Genomic DNA, 21,450 nt, shown 5'->3' on the forward strand with positions numbered 1-21,450 from the left:
GATACACTATCATCCTAAATACCATGAAAGCCACCTTAAAGAGACTCATCTGTTGCGACCGTGGTAGCGAAGTTTGCTGCTGAGTGCAGACAGTTTGGGATCTCTCGACTCTCATTGCTCTTTTTCTTTCCTTCTCAGAATGGGATTAGTTGTATCTTTCAATCATGACCAGAGGAGCAAAAGCTGCCATCTCCAAAAGAATATTAATGATGGTAAAAAAGAGAGTATTTTCTAACCATTTTTTTATTTTTTTGGTTTAATTAAGAAATAAGTTTTTAAATTATACTGTTTTTCTATTATCTAAACTTTTTTTTCATTCATTCAATGCCAAACATAATCATTTTATATGTCATTAAAAATCTCTATTAAATGACATTATCTGATAATTTTAAAAAATTTATTTAAAAAAATTAAAAATAAAAACAATGCCTGACCGAGTCCCACATCATCATCTTCTCCTTGCTCCCTGTTATTACCCTGCAAGTCCTAAATAGTAAATAGGAAAGGCTTTCGGCCAGCCTTCGGCTAGCCCTTTACTTGGCTTGACGTAAGGTCGATGGGTGGCCAAACGACTGACCGAATGGATTTAAGTTAGGGACCAGAACATGTGATTTGGAATTTAGGGATTTTAGTTTAAAGATTTAGGAGATTGTGACGATGATAAGAATGATGACCGATTAGTGGATGACCGTTGATGGATTGGTGGCTATTCGACACCGTCTATGGTGGTCATAAATGATTGGTAGCGGTAATAAGATTAGAATTAGAGTTTTTAAAGTTTTGATTTTTTTAGATTTTAGAAAAATAGAGTATTTTCTTTAAATAATAATATATTAATTTTAAAAAAATAATAGATTTTTTAAAATTATTAGAATGTGACATGTGTCACTTAATGGAGTTTTTTTAATGGTTGTTATTATTGGAGTACCTAAAATAGTAACGTTAGTAATGTTAGTTATTTGGACGAATCAAAAAAAATTAAACACCATTTAAAAAAAATGATATAATGTTAGTGTTAAGTGACTACGATAATAGAGCTAACATCTGTGTAGTCTGTTAATAAAACATTACCCGGTCTTCATGATTAAAGTTTTAACTTTTTTTCCTTTTTTCATCATAATAATCTTTACCCTTATTTAAACTAGACGGACCCAGCCCATAAACAACTCTAATGATAATTTAACATGGTGCTGTTTGGCATATGAAGAGAGTAGCTTCGGCTGGTGGAGTGTTACGAGATGATGGTGGGTATTAGTAGGGCCGTAAAAAGTTGACCCGATCTGTAAAATTGATTGAAATCGATTCGAGTCAAAATTGTTTTTGACCTGCATTGTGGTGATCTGAAACCGACTCGAGTCAGAACTGGTGTTGACCTGGACCCGATTTGGACCTGGAAATTGTGGATCCGAACCCGACATGCATCCGACCTAAGAACGACATGAACCCGAATTGAACCGAAAATATGATACCCGAACTCGAACTGCATCCGACTGATATGAACCAGAACCCGAGATTGACCTGGTAAATAACTGGTATTACCCGACCTGTTTTCAACCTGACTTGTTTTCAACCTGACCTGTTTTTAACCTGATCTGTTTTTAACCTGACCTGTAAATGATCCGACTTGTTAATGATTTGATCTGATATTTACCTGACTTATATATTACCATGAAAATCTTATAAATTATCAGTTTTTTAGATTATGATGTAATTAAAATATTAATATGATTACTTTTTAAATGTAAAATATTTATTATGATACTTATATTAATAAATAGACCTATTATATAAAATTATTTAATAAAATTAATAAAATTAATAAAATTATTTAAATGTAAATTAGATGAAACATTATTAATAATGTGAAGGAAAATTAATATAGTTTAATTTATATAAATTATATAGTTTAATTTATATAAAGAAAAAATAATATTAATAATAAAAGTATTTATTATGTAACATATATTAATGGTTTACATTAATAATATGAATAATTTTGGAAATAAAATAATAATTAAATTGATAATAATTGAATGTTAATATTAAACATGATTAATTCTCTAAAATATAAATATAAACTATACCGTTTAATTTTTGTACAAAAAATTATCTAACAATTATAACATAAATGAAAAATAATATAAAATATAAATTTAATTGATAATGATAATTTAAATAACATTTAATATAAAATTTGAATTACAATTGAGTCAATTCAAGTTCAATACAATAAAATGAAAAAATTAAAAAATTTAAGCTCTCAGATCTTAACAAAAATGTTATAAGGCTAAAAGCCTAAATTTGCTACCAGAAATTTCTTCATCGAGCTTTTATATCGAAATAACTGCCAACATTGTTAAATTACGGGCAACTTTTAAAGCTACCAACATAATTTAACATGAGTAGATATTTCAAAAAAAATAACAGTTTGAACAATCTATTTAAGTCAGACCAACAAAAAAAATATAAGGCAACAACATGAAGCAACAACAGGAAGCAAGCAGCAGGAAGCAGCAGGCAACAACAGGCTGGAACAACAACAGAAGAAAGATTTTCTGCAATAAACAAACATTTAATCAGTGGTAAAGCCAAAGAGAATAAAATGGCCAACAGTGCCAAACATTTCCGACTTTACCAAACATTTACATAATAAAACATTCAAAATTGTTTATGAAAATAAAATTAATATCAAGCAAAATCAGAATGTGTTACTTTGGACAGAAACATCCTACAAAAAAACCAAAAGCATCAATTAAAATTTGTTTCAGATAAACATAATAAACACACTAAGTAATTAATAAGTAAAAGTTACCTGTAACAGGAGAAACAAGACTGAATCGTAAATTCCAGTGGCTTCACTTAACGTTAAGACCCTAAAAAATTAAAATTAAAATAATTAAAAAACAATTTGAAATATTGAGAATAAAATATAAAGCAATTATATCATACATTTACATAGCAGAGTCATTAACCACATTAAGGTAATTTTCATCCTTATCCTCCGGCTCAAAACCATACAACCAATTACGGGTTGTAACAAAAATCTCAACATTTTTTTTTGTAAGAGTGAAGCCCTTAATTTGGTCAAAATTCTATCCCCCATACTAAAGGACAATTCAGATGCAACTGAAGTAATTGAAATAGCTAATATATCTCTCGCCATGCGAGAAAGTACAGGATATGAAACACGTTGATTTTTCCAATACTCCAAAATATCAAAGTTTGATTCTCCAATACGAGGGACAAGAGGCAAACTGATGTACGAGTCAACATCAGATCGTCCACTCCTTGAAGCAGCTAAATTGGCATCAAAATTCTGAAAAACAAAAGATAAGAAATTAGTAAATAAAAACAGGAAATAAATAAATTAAAATTCAACTAGAAATTATATTAACTAACCTGAAATAAATCTGATTTTCTAAATGTTCGAGGCCGATTGGAACTTGAGCCACTTTTTTCCAAAGTTGTGTTACTTTGGACAGAAAAAGAAGAAGAAGAAACACAATGTGCATTTTTTGAATAAAATACATATAACTCAAGGAACTCATCATAAATGAGACTTACCCTCCGTTGAACCTCATCCTCAACATAAAGAACATTATACAATTTCTTAAGTAGTTGTAATTTATATTGAGGTTCAAGTAAAATAGCAAAAGACAGAATCATAGAGTGATCAGACCAATATTTCTTATAAAGTTCAAGCATAGGTCCTGCCATTGTAGAAATACCTTCACAAGGATCATTATGAGCATCACACAACAATTTCTCAATTGCAACAACGTTAGCCAAATACAAGTTAGAAGTGGGATACTTAGAACTAGAGAACAGAGAAGTAATTTCATAAAAAGGCTCAAGAAAATCACAAATTGTTTGAATTGTTTCCCATTCATAATCAGTAATGATATCCAACTCATTTTCCCTATTAACAAACAAGTTAATTCCTAATCTAGCCTCAAGTGCCCTATGAATCATCAAGTAAGTCGAATTCCAACGAGTAGGAACATCCAATACTAACTTACCAGAGAAAGAAGAATCACAATCTTTAACAGCTAATTCAAAAGCACAAAGTCGAGAGTCAGAAGAATCAATAAACTTAACAATATGATATAATTTATTAACAGAAAAATCAATTACCTTCAACCTTTTTGAACTATCAAGTTCAAAATGTAGGCAGCACACCTTATGGAAGTACTTACCATTGCAAGGAATAGGAGAAATGACATTCAAAACATCTTTTAGTCTTTTAACCATTTTATCATTTGCAGAAGCATTATCAAGTGTAATGGTAAATGCTTTTTTTTCAAGACCCCATTCACATATCATATTTTTCACAAACTTAAAGATAGACTCAGCATCATGAGGAGGAGGAAAACGACGAAAATTAGTATTTTAGACTGAAGTTTCCAGTTATTATCAACATAATGAGCATAAGGTAAAATAAGAACATGAAGTGCAGGCAGACCAAGCATCACATGTAAAACAACACGACTTGAGACAGAATGCATTGAATCAAGCAGTAATTTTTTACACTTTTCATGCTGCAACATGCAATACTTAGTAACAGTATATCTAGAGATTTCCTTAACAGAAGAATCAAGGTAATGATGTAAATCCCTAAGTTTGTCATGCTCAACTATACTATATGCATAACCATGACACATAATAGCTTCAGCAAACAATTCACAGTATTTGTTTTGATCAAAAGAAGCTACACTATCTGTATTTCAGAAAGAAATCCTTATATGCTTGGCATTTCTCAGTATGTCTTTTAGAGTTAATGTGCCAATATGAGAATCAACTTTATATATTTTCACTTTGCAATACTTACACTCGGCATAAACAGAACCATCATCAACTTTGGTGAATGTGTAGTGGTCCCAAACAACAGAGGTTCTTCTCCCAAATTCGAATGAACCAGTAGCCGTCCTCTTAGAGATTTATTTAAATCAAATGCTTCGGAAAGCACATCATTTATATCCCCTTGCAAAAAAATTAGGTTAGCAACCAACTTATAAAATCAATTCGAATAACAACCAAGAGTAGCAACAAATTAAACAGTTTATTTAAACTGTAAATAAAGACAGCTAACAACCTTATACAAAACAACTCAATAACAGGCAACAACAACCTATAGAAGTAATCTAAGAAAATCAACAACAAACAAATCACAATAGCAACAAATTAAACATTTTAGTTACCTCTTTTAGAATGTCCTTCATTTTGATTTGTTGGATTTTCTCCTACAAAGAAATGAATAATAAATTAATAATAATATTAAAATCAAAACCAAAATAATACATTACTAAACAGTAAACATAACTGAACCATTCAACTCGTAAGATAAGTTGTCCATAAAACCCTTGAAAAAAAGGATTCAAATATCAACCAAAACAGAGAAAAAAGATTCGAATATCAACCAAAAATAGAGAAAAAATAATTCGAATATCAACCAAAAACAGAGAATTTGAGAGAAACAGAGAGCTAGTGAGATCAAAATGAGAGAAATGAGAGATCAAAATGAGAGATCAAATGAGATAATGAGAGATAGCCAGTGTGTGCGGCTCAAGAAGATAATGCGGTCGCTTGTACTGAACAATGGGATCATCTGCCTTTCCGAAAAACACGGTTAGAATAAATGCGTGCTTGTCCCACACCCCCTTCAAAGCACACATATCACTAATAATATCTAATATTTTAAAGTTATGATGTTATTAGTCCTCATACTTTAATAAAATTTAAAAATTTAATCTTTGTATTTAAAAAATTAAAGATAGATCGAGTATTATTTCGATTTGAAAATTTTATTCAATTTGTCAGCAGCAACGCTAATCCTTTTCTAGTAAAAAAATTTATTGTTATTGAGTCTGTTATAATACTGAAATTCATTCCCATTTTTTCAGCTCCCATTTCTGCTTTGTTTTAGCTACCCGAGGTCTCTTTCAGGTATATAATCGAACACCTGTTTGCCATTTTATTTACTTAATCATACAATATTAACCACTCAAGTTTTTAAATATAATATTTGAAAAAGCAAGTGTTAGAATGGCCAACCTTTTTTTTACCGCGAAAAGTGCAACCATTAATCACACTTCTACTCTTTCATCTTCTGAATATACATTATAACAGTAGCAAGCAAGTGGCACACGTTTGGGTCATTACTTTTAAATATAAAGTGATGGTTTTTCTTGGTTCTATGCGAGTTTGGCGGTATAGGTGGATTAATGAGACTTTTTAATTTTCAGACAAGATGGTATGGGCAGCGGCGCACATTCTTTTTGTCTATGGTATGGTTTTTTTTAATGATTTGGAGAAGTATAATAGGAGGTTTCTAAGTTTAAATTTCAAAGTATTAGAAGTGCCGTTTGAATTTAGTTCCGTAAACTAATCGAACGCACACGAACGGAGGTATGTTAATGTCGTTCATTTAATAAATAAACGAACATAAACGAATACTTTTTTTTGTTCATGTTCGTTCATTAAGGAATATACTTGTTCATGTTCGTTCATTTAATAAATAAACGAACAGAAACAAACACGAAAGAACTAACATAACGAACAACACAAACACAATACATAATTTATACATACATGATACATTTACTATAAGTTACATATATAGTTTATATAACATATAAATAGATTGTATATATACATAACTATAGGTTATATATATATATATAGTTTTATACACTATACATAGTTTATACATACATGATACATGTACTATAAGTTACATATATAGTTTTACATGTATACTATATTATAGGTTACATTATATATTAACTATTCTTTATGTTTAGGGTTTATGATTTATAATATAAGGGTTAAGGTTTAGGATTTAAAGTTTAGGGTTTAAGGTTTAGGATTTAGGGTTTAGATTATTAAGTTTAGGGTTTAGAGTTTTTTATATAATATATACTTTATTAATTTATATAGTTTATGTATATTGTTTCTATAAACTATATAAGTAATTTACTTTATATAATTTATATATATATATATATATATATATATATATATATTATACATAGTTTATACATACATGTACTATAAGTTACATATATGTTTACATTACATGTATACATATACTATAAGTTACATATATAGTTTACATTACATGTATACACGTACTATAAGTTACATATATAACTATTGTTTATAGACTATAGGTTAATGTTACATGTATTTATATATCTATTGTTTATATAAACTATATATGAATTATTAAATATATCTATACATATATAGAAAGTTTAAGATTTAGTGTTTATATTTTAGAGTATAGAATTTAGGATTTTTATAAACTATATAATTTATTACTTTATATAGTTTACGCATAGTATTTCTTTAATATATATATATATATATATATATATATATATTATATATATATATATCTATATATTACTTATATTAGTTATGCATACATATATATACTATATTAATATAAATTATAACATATAACTATATTTTATAGTTTATACATATATAGTTTATATATATATATAGTATATTAATATATTTTATAAACTATATATTTTTTGTAGTTATACATATATAGTTTATATATATATTCACATAAACATAATTTATATATATAGCTTATAATAATTATATAGTTTTAATATAAATATAATTTATAATTTTATATACATAGTTTATATATATAGTACACATAAATATAATTTATATATATAGTTTATAATAATATATAGTTTATATATAATTTTATATATATATATATTATATTTTTTTCATTTTTTGAATGAATGCAAGTTAGTATATTTTTCATTATTTCTTCACATTTTACATTATTTCGATTTAACCCTTTTGTTTTTTAATTTATTTCAATTTTAAGTCTTTAACTTTATATGTATTCAATTTAGTCCTTAAATTTATATTTGCATATTCCATTGTTAGTTGTTTTTTATTTATATTTTGTAATTGGCCCATAATTTTTTAAATGTATTTAATTTTGTCATTTTTTACATTAATTTAAACCTCACATTTTATATTTATTTCATTAGTCCCTTACCTATGTGTGTTGTTTAATTTATATTTTAAGATTTTATTTGTAATTTTTCATTTCTCAATTTTGTCATTAAATTTATATTTTTTACAAAATTGATCCATGAATTTTATTTTCTCTTATTTACTCGAAATCATATACAATTACAACTTCCAATTTAACAATCACGAAGTATGACAAAATAATTAATCCAAAAAAACAAAAACGACCCGACCTAAACTCAATCCGTATCCGATAAACATCCGACCTGAATTTTATATGTCAATGATGTGACCCGATCTAAACGAGATCCGACTGAAGTCAACCCGAACCTGAATTAACCTGGTCTTTATCTACTTCGGACCTGAATTGTTTTTACCTGAACTGACATCGATCCAACTGAAAATGACTCAACCTGAACCGATCTGGATCTGATGTCAAATCAACCTGAAAATAACCCAACTGATTTGACCTGACCTGAACCCATTGGATCTGGTGTCAAATCAACCTGAATTGACATGTACCCGATTTTACCCGACCTGCCAAGATCCGACTGAAACCTGACCGATTACCTGATTTTACAGCCCTAGGTACCAGTAGGTGGCTGGATTTACAAAGAAAATCTGGCTGCTGCTCGATGATTATTGCCGGACTTTAGATTGTTTTTGAGATTTTGTGGCTAGCTTAAAGCATGGGAATCAAATAACATGAAGGTTGCGAAGATTTTTAATTAAACCGCTAACACATGTCAAGAGTTCTCGTTCATAAAATTGATTAATAATCTGCTTAGTGAAAAATGGAATTTTATCAGGTGTTGCGTCAAGGAAACGTCGTATCTGGCTGTGTTGGTGTAGACCAAGTTTCAACACATTAAATGTCCCAGTTAAAAAAATCATTTTCCTTGGCATTAATACGATTCTGGCTGTTTGTTGTGTCTATTATTGCAAAACCAAGTATAAGATTGATCTCAACGTTATTTTCTTTATTCACATGGTTTAAGCAAGAATAGATGGCTCAAACATGGTGTTTCTTTCTTCATTTAGCACACTCCCGACGTAAAAACCGAAATGGAGTGGAGGTGGATGATGCATATAAGAGAAGGAAACAAACCTGAAGACAGAAGCTCCCATTGTACCAAGAGCTTCCTTAACCCGTTTGTCTCTATTCCCGCTACTTACCTGCATGAACAACTTGTAATTTTATTCACATTTCACACAAAAAATCAGGGGATGGACCAAGAGTAAACGGAGCTGAATTATACCAACTGAAAATGCATGTGTTATATGCACGCAGAACTCAACAGCAATGCCAACTGACATAATTAACAACGGAGACCGCATTGAGTTGAATTCCGAGAATGGCCATCACACCCTGAAGAGTTTAAATTCGTAAGTGTATAACAGGCTCAAATAGAAAGCCAAAGTAAAATCAGGTCAAACAAAGGAATTATTACGGTGATGGCAGAGAATAGATTACCATAAGATCAACGATAATCATTGCCAACACCAGCATTATGATCGCTGAGGTCCACAAACCATATTTGGTGGGAAAATGTCAAGAAATTAATAAAGAAAAAAGTTGAATTCATCAGTTCTATTCTGATTTTACAAAACCAGACCAATAAAGACTTCACCCTAAATCAAGAGGCAAAATTAGGAAGCTAACCTGCATGTAATAACTAAACAAACAATAAATACCGCACCTGAAAGAAGAAAAAAACAATCGACTGTTAGAAGTAACTACAAAACGTCAAGCCATTGTAATAATGCTACTAAATAATCAAATACAAATATAAAATTCAAGCAACACAAAAGACGCAGAACAAAATCAAAGCATCAGCAGATTTCAGTCTACTCTCAGGCTTTGGTAATTACTTTCGAATCATTAATGTGTACCAGAAATGCCTTAAAAATAAATATTTTATGGGAAAATGTGTATTAACTTATGACAATTTTGAGTAGGTATCTGCAAATTACTAACCAATCGCAATTGCAAGGTTGATGAGAGCCGTCTTCCATGTGTCAAGGTATTGCTCAAAGAACATATAAAACACGGAATATGGGAAGATTTCCATCTGCACCAAAACAGATCAGTTTACGAACAGATGGTATCACATAACTAGCGTGTATATAAATTTGCAAAAATATTCAAAACAAGAGACTGCTTGCATGAGAAGCCCAGCAAGTTCACATGCAATGCTGGTTTAGGAGAATTAACGAGGGCCATAAAATCGTATGATAAGGACTAACAATTGTACCATGCAAAGAAGAGCTAGATAAAGGCACCCAATTGCTGTAGAAGAAACCATGTTTTCAACTGAAACACAAATAAATGAAGTAAATATTTTAAGACAGGAAATTATGATTGATATGTTTCCTTTAAAGAATTAGAAACCCTTGCAGCAAATTGTCGGGCAGCCCTCATTGAGTTAACATAATCAATCTAAAACAGTTGAAAGCCAATTAATGGTCCAGCTGCAATACGAAAATAAGAAGAAAAAATTAACAATAATTGCCGCGCTGAGTACTAGTTCTACCTGCTTATTGAGGGGTGTATGATAGGTGCGGAACGATGATGCCTTAATGATACCATTTTCATATCCTGAAAAAGTATAAAAGTAGTAATTACCAAATTCAAATATGAAAACATATTACTTACGGATTCTACCTTAAAGAAAAATAGGCAAGTGAAAATTGCCAACAAATAGTAAATTGGGTGTGATTGCGAATAGACGACTTATTCCAACAAACCTTGGAGTTCCACACTGCTAGTGTAAGCACCATGTCCACCTTTTGAACAATCAGCAGAAGGCAAAGCCTCGAGGAACCATGGAAGTTTCTCCTTGAACTGGGTTGTAGAGGGACGATCATTACGTAAATCTGAGTGATGGAAGCACTGAAACATCGAATAATTGTTGGTCACAAGAACTGATTAATTTCATGTTGACAAAATACTTCTGTAATACCAAAAAATCAGGCAGGACACAAGGGTGTCTATTACCGTGGTGCAGTCTTTGCACACTTCACTCAATCCACAAGTAGCGTCATTGGCAGAGCAACAAGGAGGCTGGAAGAAAGAATATTTAATTTCAGCAAAACTCAAATGTATCCAATTACCATAAACCAAGTCTTCAAAAACCTTATTACGGAATGATACGAGATACAGGATAATGAACTCATTGATATCTTCTTGGAAATGACAATTACTAGACATAGATAAGTTCGAACACGGAAAATAGAGACGAACTCATTGACATCTTCTTTGAAATGACAATTACTAGACATAGATAAGTTCGAACACGGAAAATAGAGACATCTGGTTATTTCACTAAAAGATGGAGGCACCATTACCAAAAAATGCTTAGCTGTAAAACTATTATAGCAGTATATTGTTTTAAAGAAACGCGTAATTGAATTTCTTTTCACAAGCAAAATGCAAATGAGGCCCAGCAGATGAAGTCAGCCCAAGCTATTTGAAAGCATATTTTGGTACACCTTATTGGAAACTGAAAAACCTCCGGCATATCATAGGAGCTGTATTAAATCCAACAATAAGTACCAAGAATAATAGGATCATAACCTGATCGTCGGGGGGACAATAACTCCCATTAGTAAATTTCCGACAGCAACCAAATGCTTCCGGAGATAACCATATGAGAAAATCATCAAGCCAAGAAGCAGCTGGCTTAGCTATATAGCTTGATTCCGGTGTCAAGGATGCTCTAGCAATCTACAGAGGCAACAAGATAATCCCGTCACATCGAATGAAATACGGAAACAGCACAAGGCAAAGGTTAGTTGATAAGCAATTTTAAAACATAAACATGCTTCAAACTAAATAGAAGAGTGGTTTCCTAAAGATAAATATAATACCATGAATGAACAATAGAATCTACTAAACAATTTTACCTCATTTAAAAGAGAGTTTGAGTTACATTGGCTGATGGAGAAAACCTTATTTGTATCTATTGATTCTGAACTGAGAACAGAAAAACATCAGCACAAAAGCATATTTATTAAAAAAATCAGTTAGATGAAAATTCAAACTCCATCTGTTTTTATCTTGATGGAAAATGAAGCTTCACATACTTCTTGGAAAGCAAGTACTTCTTAAATGATAAGCATAACATCTTTTGTTCATGGAAAATGCATAGAAGAATATTCACATGGAGTTATAATAGAACCGACCTAAAATGTCAGTTTTCCACCATTAGTTGTTTCTTTTTCAAATCAGAGGAAAGTAACTTGCATCATGTTTCTGTTCAGGTGTATATAATTATTTCCGATATATTTGAGACAAGAAGAATATAAGCTTTCAGAAGAGCCAATACTAAGCTTTCATTTTTGGTATTGAAAACTTTCTATATGCAACGTTCATCATGTTCGTAGCAGATGATACAATAATGGAAAATGACCAATATGTCTCTTCATGCTTTGGACCAGATAAAAATCCTTTAAAGCACACAGAAGCAGATATCATGTAGTAGCCTGAAGACAAAGAAACTAGAAATGACGTGGAAATACCTATAATTATAGTTCTTAACGACAAAATAGAGTGGCGGTCCAATTCTGAGATACTCAGAAACATTATTGAAATAGCCCTGTGGAACAGAATGCAGCAATGACTCAAGGATAAAAAAGGATATTATTTGATTAATTTCTCCATTCAGGAAAATGGAAAGCAAAAACTAAACCTGAAGATATGAGTCTTGGGGAAGAACAATCTTTTGCTCCAAACCAGGCTCGATTCGGGTGGATAATGCCTACCAAATTTACAAGCATAAGAAGTTTACTTCAAGAAACAGGCAAAAGGAATCAAATATATCAACTTAGCATAGTTAAAGCAACTTACAATGCTAGCAAATGAAAAAGCAACGAAAGCATAAATTACTATAATTTTCACTCCCAGAGACTGAGAATGGGAGCATGTACCTCCTGAAAGTGAAAACAGAAACAAACTAATAAGCAAAACAAATGAAGCTTGTTTCAAGACAAAGTATAATCATCTTGTTACTTAAGTTCTAAAGTAGAAAAAATTACCTTCATATATCGAGCCAATAGCCCGGGTTTTCTCCCACCACTGCCTAAAGTTTCATAAAAAAATCTCTAGTAAGACTTTATGACAGCTTCACAATGGATGAGAGAGGATTCAAAGTATTAAATAACTATGAAAACTTTTTCTATTCTAATGTTTCAAAGAATAAAACTATCAAAACAATCGCACTGCATGATTCGTCAATCATACAACTCCATCAACTATACCTTTCTCAGATTCAGCATATGTCGATGCTGCTTTGATACATGGAAAACAATCAACCCTTCTACCCTCGGCTCGCAAAAAGTCAAAAACTATCAGAGAAACAAAAGCAGTGATCTGCAGGAGGAGGAAGTCTAACAAAACGGCAAGTGCTGCAATAGAAAGCATGGATGTTAGGGGAATGATATAACTGACATAAAAGGAAAGAAAAACCTTTTTCAGCGTATATCACTATGAAATGGACATATATATAGACCTGCAAACATGGAGAACACTCGGCACGCTGGCATAGGAACGAAACTTCCAACTGCAAACACAAAAACCTCAGATAGACTAGCAAGGGTTATGGATGGCCCCACTTCCGCGAGTGCATTGCTTATCCTTCCTTCTAGAGGTAAGTCCAAAGGTTGTCGCTTAACGGCATGCACCAGTATGCACATTTTGTCCACCCCAACCTGTTACAAGATAGAGTTTAGAAGGCGAGACAATAACAGAATTAAGCAATGGAGAGATGGAACTTGAAAGACAAAGTGCTTGGCTTAATTGTAATATACATCGTCCAGGTCAAGCAAATGATAGTTGCAAACTTAGCAACAATATCATATGAATTTGAAATATGCTAAAGGGGGTACTTACTGCGAGAACAAGAAAAGGAATAACTTCCATTATGATTAGGGTAGATTTTACTCCAACAGCACCGAAAAATCCTACTGATCCAAGAACTGAGAGCATGACAAGCACAACGCCAGAAAGGCCAAGCAATACCTGGAATTCAATCAATCATACAGTAACTTCATAGAAGATAAGTAACAGAAAATGTTTCAGATATTCATCCAACCCTAATAGGTAACTCTTCTGATCTTGTTAGGCTAACTGTGGCAATCCAATAAAGCATGAGTTGCAAATTTCAAAACCAAGAGAAGCTCATTTATTAGATATAGATCCCTGAAAGCATGAATAGCCACACTTTGTTTAGGTGCAAAGGTCATTTAAAATAGGTTTTTTAAATTAGAAAAATCATATAAAAGGGGACTAGGAAAAGTCATTCAAATGGTTGGATTTCTAATAAGATAACCAATCTGTCTCATTTGCTTGGTCCTTTCTTTCTGAGATATATCAAAATGTTAATCCACTAGATAAAAAGTCCCTATTGTTGCTAAAAGCAATTCTAATCAAGGATATGACCTTCAGAAGCTGTTGAAAGTGCATTTATATTAACTTTGTTAAGGTAAATATGCCAAGGCTTGAATTATGGAGCATTTGACCAGATAAATTTCAATACAAATGCCACAGAAAAGCTTAAACTACTAGGAGAGGATCCAAGAAAACACCCAAAAAGAGAACAGAAGGTAGAAGAAGAATACTTCAAAACACAGAATATTATTTTGAGGAAAGAAGAAACATGAATAAGATACCTTAGATGAAATGTAAAAAGAAGTTAATCGAGGTGTATCACCCAAGGTCAGAGATATGTATGCAAACATCACAAGATAGCTTATCTGCAATAAAAATAGGAGGCAGGCAGAAGAAAGCAGTTTTAGAAATTACAATAAAAAATCACATTTACATGATTAATGATTTTTTTATGGCAGGCCTCTTAAAACTTCCATAAGTTACAAAGATTAGGCTTCCATAACTAGAACTCAAGTATCATGTTCTCAAGCCATAAAAAAGAAAAACAACTACCAATATGGTTATGACATCTGCAGTGCTTTCTCTTTTCAACTCTTCCTCGATGGAGCTTTCCGAAGAGAACGAAAATGTCAATTTCTTATATTGAATCATAGGCAACAACTCATCCTGTTTCATAACATGGCATCGCACGTGAAACTCACTTATCCGAGAAATGCCAAGACAAGGCAATTGGAAGACAATAAACAATCATTGATATGATGTAATTACAAGTTCCACACCTTTGCTAACCGAACAAAGGCCTTCTCCCAAGCCACTGCCTTTTGAGTTTCATTCCCTTCTTTGTCAACAGCATTGTTTACCGGATAAGTTACTACAAATGCGGAAGCCTGTATTATAAAGATCATTTTAGGTTACAGCATCCAATTAAATATGTTAAAGATCATACATTCAACGATCTGACTGCATTGGCAGCTAAGAAACGTAAAATTAATACCTCAGTATAGTTGCTCCCAGAGAAACCTCCTAATACAGTGCTAGGATCTACTGGTGCTTTAAAAGAACTCATACATGATTCTGCAGAGGTATAATGCTGAAAGAGTACATAATACGAAAACATTAAAGGCCAACTCAGGTTCCAAAAAGATAGTGAAAGAGAGAAGTGCGAGATAAAACAAGAAAATAATAGATAATTTAAATTTATTGTCATGATCTATAACTTAAACATGCCTTAGAATAGAGGCTGGTCAATTAGTAGAAATTTGAGGAAGGCAATTACCTTTAAACCAAATAAACATGGAGGTATTAGGATATACCTGAAAACAATAGTTCACGTGTTCCACTCGATCATCGGCGTCATAACTTGGATCCATTTTGAAATACTATCAAGAGAAACATAGTAAAATAAAAACAATTAAGGAAAAGGATTAGAAAGGAAAACTTTTAAGGTGCTCTAGAAATTCAATAATGAGTCACTGGTGAAATATAAAATACAGCAGAACTGACAGACAAATATTTATTTCAGAGATAAGTCAAAAAAGTGTAGCAAGAGTGTCACAACACATGCAGATGGAGGAAAAGCGGAAAACGAGGATAAGAAGAATGGATTATCATAACTAACAAAACTAATAAGATATTACATCAAAAAAATTCAATACTAAAATATGCTTATAGAAAAGCAACTAAATTGTCCATATGAAGAAATATAAAGAACGTTGCTTTTCAGCTGAGATTGAACAGTTTATGATGATAAACAATTCATCAGTTCCACTTCCACACATTTACATTTCAATTGACAATTTATTATTCTATACGCTTCACTCATATGCAGACACAAGACAAGCATTCTACCTGTATAACACTTTGTGTAGCACAATCCTGCCACGTCGGCTTCATGCAAATATCTGTCAAAGCTATCATTGAGCCAGAATAATTTCCCCGGATTCCATCAATCTGTTAAGTAACGTAAAGTATTTAAGTAAGGCCTTTCTAAGAGAATGTAAATGTACAAACGATTACAAATTCAATTACGCTGTATGTGATAATCCAACCTGATAAATTAAAGTAGAACATATACCTTCTTTTGTATTTCAAATAACAACTTAATGTTTTCCTCAGTCAAAATGCTGGGTGATTTACCATCCAAGGGGTCTGGAATTGTAGCTAATATTAGCTGAAAAGAATAGGTAACATTAGTTATTCCAAAGTAATATGGTAAGACACGTGAACTATAAAAACAGAAAACAATGCTCAATACATAAACAGATTTAAACTAATGGTTCTCATATAATAACTCATTAGAAAAAAAAACAAAGGAATGTGAGAAAATATTGCTACAATGAAGAGAATTATGTAATCAAGATTGATTTAAATAAATAGGAAAAGAAGAGAGGAAGAGATTATAAATATGAAATGAGGCCTATTAAATATGGAAACTATATTGCACATTGCTCAATCCAACAAAGATGAATTTAAACTGATGGTTCTTATACAATATTTCATTAGAGAACACAAGATAGTGAAAAAATGTAAGAGAATCGAATAAATAAATAGGAAAATGAGAGGAAAAGATTAGAAGGCGTTATATAAATAGGAAATAATGCTGCCGACAGATGGTAGAACCCTTACGGATATACACCCCGAAAAAGAAATAGTAGGAATATTTTACTCCAAAAAAAAGGATGAAGAAATACAATAATTTGAAATTTGCTGAGGTATGGCATATAACAAGAAAAATTTACTTAGCAGATATTGAACTCAGAATCATTCTATAATATTCACCCTCTTACCAGCAGTCAACAATAGGGGAAACAGAAGAAGTGGCAAATAAAGGGGGAAATAGAATAAAATAGGGCAAAACCTGCTCAATTCTGTAAAAAGGAGCTAGTTTTCTGTCAAAAAAACTCTTCTCTTCTGCAGCTTTACTTCCAGGTCCTACCCATAGCTGACATTGTATTGGCAACAGATATTCAGAAAATGTATTGAAAAAAGCATGTAACCAGTAGTATATCAAAGTCAATTTTCTGATCTCAAAATGCTTGACATGAACTGACTTTACACATCCATTCAAAACAACATAGAAGATGCTATAATTGACCATAGAACAGAACAGAAGGCAAATGCCTCATCAGGGAAATCAACATAGAGAATGGATTGCAAAAGCATGAAACAAGCAAGCACACTAGTATCTCTGGAGCCAAGTTCTATAGATTAGCTGGAGATTCGAAGAATGCATCTAAACATTATAAAGCAGATCATTTACTTATATCTCATGCACGTAAACAGAAGCCCAGGATGTTTGGATCACCATGAATTTCGGATGTTTATAATATTTGAAATTACTAATCATAGTAAACCCTGAGGATGCATTCTATTGCTAACCTCTTTGCATGGAAACAGAAATGATTTATCATAGGTAGTTCTTTATAGTCCATAATTATGAGCAATGAAATACCACTGTAGAAAGGTTCAGTTTATATAGAGATACATCCAGCTCTTCAGCAATCAAGTACTACCTTCTCTGGTCGTGTTTCCACCTTGAAACAGACGAGGCCCAAGCAAAGCAGAACAATCATTCCCACTGACACACTCAATACAAGGGTTGGATGTCTAGCAACCCATAGTCCATATTTCCTGAAGATACGTAAGTTAGAACAAAATCAGAGACTTGACCATTGCTGAAGTGATATAAAGCCTTATACATATAGAAATTTAACCTGTAAAAGTTTGACATGTATCCTTGCACAACAGAAAGTCGAACTGCAGTGATACTTTGATTAGCATCTTCTAGCCTCTGAAACCAAACATGAAGCACAAAGAAAAACACGTGACAAATCATTTAGTAGGAAAAGCAGAACCACACTTGTATGAAAAACGAGAAAGTACAAAACAGAAAGGTTTTCAAATAAGAATTACAAGTTAGTAAAGTTTTAAGCCACGCATAAATGCAATAAACTAAACCAAAATATCAAGTGTGAAATAGAATGAGATTGAAGAAAACCAGCACAAAGTAAGGGTGAAAAAAACAGCACCTGCATGGGGAGGTTCTCAGTTTTTTGCCTATTAATAGAACGAGATTCACCACCATCAGCTGCATCCAAAAATGGATTCATTCGAAAAGACCGTCTTCCTTTTCTTGTCCGATGAAACAAGCCCCACCCAAAAATCATAGAAACCAATACAACATATAGGATTGCTAAAGCTAAATCGACACATTTGGCCTGCATATTTTGAACATTTATGCAAAATTAGAAAAATCTGGATTGTAGCTCAAATTAGGATACCAAATGTACTTTCATATGAATTTGGGAATTCTCATTTGTTAAAATTAATTCAAATAAAAAAATAAAGAAAATAATCCCTCACCTTAAGAGATCCAATTTGAACTGAACATTTAGCCCCATTATTGGAAGTAGATATAGCTATATTAGAACAGACAGGAGAAGAAGGGCAATCACCACAAGAAAGCTCAGTGAAACATCTCTACATGAATAAGTGGATACATTCATAGGTTTCATCCCAGATGATTCAGGAACACAAAAATTAGCTGACCCTATTCCCATATGTAATGGGGTAAGGGGAGGTAGGATAGTAGGCCCCCCCAACACCAGGTTGAGAGCAGCTTCCGTGGGAGATCTCCGACAGTCAGAATTATGAATTGCCCACCGTGGGACTCGATCCCACGACTACAAGGTTAAGAGCCTTGCGCTCTTACCAACTGAGCTGGACGGGTAATTGAATGGTATATGGTGAACCAGGCATGTTATTCGGTTCTCGCCTACCAATGAAAGCAAACCACTCTGCCAGAACCAATCAGGCAGATAATGAGATTGAGACACAATGCACGAGACTTAAAATACAAACTTATAACTAGCAACTCACCCTTAAAATTTTTAGCACCGGCACCAATAAATTCCATTGCACGAGTATTCATGGTACCAAACTTGACATCCTTGCAAGATTCATACAATCCCTCACCAAAATCATCAGTTATGTAGAAGTCAATTCCATCCACAGTCGAGTTACTTTTGACCTGCAAAGAAAGATATAAATCAAGTAATCTATCATCTTCGATATAAAAATTTGTTTCCCCTAAAGAAGTGCACGACCATCTGTTTAAATAAGCATATGTAAGATGCATGTTAGTAGTAGTTCAGATTTTCACCCATAAAATAATGTTTATATTGATCACTAACATTGCTAAGGCTTTTAGAAGGCAGACACAACTCCACATTCAAATGACAAGATATTGAGTTGTATTAAAACATGATCATAGAGGGTTAGTCAGGATTCCAGACCTGGGATACAGAAGTCACATTGATGAACAAACTTTGATTTGGAGAGCATGAGAGCTCACAGAACAGATTCAAAAAGTTCCTCAAGCATGCCGGACAGCCTACTAGGAAGGAATTGCCTGCAATAATGTACAATGGAAATAAATCATGTTATAAAAAGATGAATTTTAGGAGCATGCAACCGGCTACCTCCAATTGAAGCAAGCTGATGTAAAAGCCATGATGTTTGAATAAAATTCATCTCTTAAAGTAGTTACAGAGCTTCCAGGTAAGAAACAAGCATTATACTTCCGATAAAACTGGAAAGGCTCGGGCCGGAATAAATGGAATAATAAGTAGAAAAGTTCCTCATGCCAAATAACATCTAATAACATCAAATGCCACATAAGCAAACCAGTAATCATTCACTCTCTCTAATAATGCAAGTCAGCATACGGCATACTAACAACATTAAAGTTGAATTGAACAATAACTCTTACTTGCTGGACTTGACTCCTTAGTGTATCAAATTGAGCTTCCGTACAACAAACATTCCCAGTGATTGTTGGGCACAAACTTTGAATCTTTGATGAAAGTAACTCATCGGGCTGAGAATCAAAAAAGGATATAAATGTCAAATAATTAGTTGTATTTTGTATCCAAGTTTTTCCAAAGATCTTTAGAATAAAACAAAAGAAATTTATGCAAATTGGCTTGTGGACTATAGTTCATATCAAACGAGACAGTGCGGATCTTATATAATCACTATTAACCATATTTAGTACAAAATTTATGCGAGACAGTTCTAAGTAACTTGCCTTTACTGCTGGAGAACCGGAAGCACAGTTCACTACTTTTCCATCACTTCGCATTCCACAAATGTCATACATTGCACAATATCCTTCAGCATGTCTCTTTCTAGACATAATAAACACAAAGAAGAGAGGTGAAAACAATTAATAACAAATTACCATTAAAATTTTCAATCAAGCTGAAGTAAATTAGCATATGTCATTATTAGTTATTATATAGATTTTCAGAAAGCACGAATTTAACCAGTAATTGTTGGTAGGGACAAACGCAAGATCTTATATTACGGGATGAACTTAGACTTATAAGAATCCAGGGGAGGCGAACTTTAACTTATAAATCTTAAGGGAAAAAATAGATTTTTAATAGAAAATACGTAGAAAAAATCTAAAATATATGATAATTTTAAATTTTTAGGGGACCACTCCACCCGCCCCTCCTAGGATCCTGGTTGTTGGGCTATTATTTACAGAAGAGGGGAGTAAGCACTGGAAGCGTGCATGCCCAATACGCGTCTAAATGACAACTCAGAACAATAAATTTAAGCTGTATTGGAATTTATTTTTTTTTTGTATTTTTAGCAAAGTTAGTTGATAGATAATAAACGCAAATAAGTCTCAAGTCTTACCTTAGTCCACCATTGGTCGTCTGTGCAACGGCCACTTGTATAATTAATATAACCTGCAAACCAAAACAAAGTGCTGATTCAGTTGAAATTAACTAGGACTCTTCAATTGTAATCTCCTTTTTCCTTTTTCAGCGAAAACTTCCACTAAAATGAAATGACAGAATAAAAAAAAAGGGATCTGCGCATGACTTCTTTGGCTATGAATTAAAAGCGGTTTTTTATTTTTCCCCCACTTTTTGAAAGATTAATAAAAAAAACAATTTTAAGATTCAGTTTCTGATAGAAACAGAGAAGACAAAATATAACTTGAATTCTACATTTCAAGCCTCGAATTCATGTTTTTT

The 21,450-nt window shown here is 32.3% G+C and overlaps 1 protein-coding gene and 1 pseudogene across 1 annotated transcript; both read right to left on the reverse strand.

Moving 5' to 3' along the window:
- Window positions 1-126: 126 nt before the first annotated feature.
- On the reverse strand, window positions 127-18,985 carry LOC120157254 (annotated as a pseudogene).
- Window positions 18,986-19,089: 104 nt separating this feature from the next.
- LOC120152695 (NPC intracellular sterol transporter 1-related protein 1-like) lies at window positions 19,090-20,558 on the reverse strand. The gene is made up of 5 exons (XM_039164869.1): window positions 20,487-20,558; window positions 20,169-20,184; window positions 19,693-19,808; window positions 19,277-19,427; window positions 19,090-19,194 (listed from the first exon to the last, which is right to left on the reverse strand). The coding sequence occupies exons 1-5, from the start codon at window positions 20,556-20,558 to the stop codon at window positions 19,106-19,108; spliced, it is 444 nt and encodes a 147-aa protein (XP_039020800.1). The 3' UTR covers window positions 19,090-19,105.
- Window positions 20,559-21,450: the final 892 nt, after the last annotated feature.

The sequence above is a fragment of the Hibiscus syriacus genome, unplaced genomic scaffold (assembly GCF_006381635.1).
Source record: "Hibiscus syriacus cultivar Baekdansim isolate YM2019G1 unplaced genomic scaffold, ASM638163v2 tig00002840_pilon, whole genome shotgun sequence".
Taxonomy (NCBI): domain Eukaryota; kingdom Viridiplantae; phylum Streptophyta; class Magnoliopsida; order Malvales; family Malvaceae; genus Hibiscus; species Hibiscus syriacus.

Excerpts from the sequence above, each read along its gene's own strand:
- LOC120152695 (XM_039164869.1), bottom strand. The coding sequence starts at position 20,558 with ATGTATGACATTTGTGGAATGCGAAGTGATGGAAAAGTAGTGAACTGT. Across the intron at positions 19,428-19,692 it reads ATGTGACTTCTGTATCCCAG|GTCAAAAGTAACTCGACTGT; the intron begins GTCTGGAATCCT and ends CTTTCTTTGCAG. Across the intron at positions 19,195-19,276 it reads CGGTGCTAAAAATTTTAAGG|AGTGGTTTGCTTTCATTGGT; the intron begins GTGAGTTGCTAG and ends TGGTTCTGGCAG.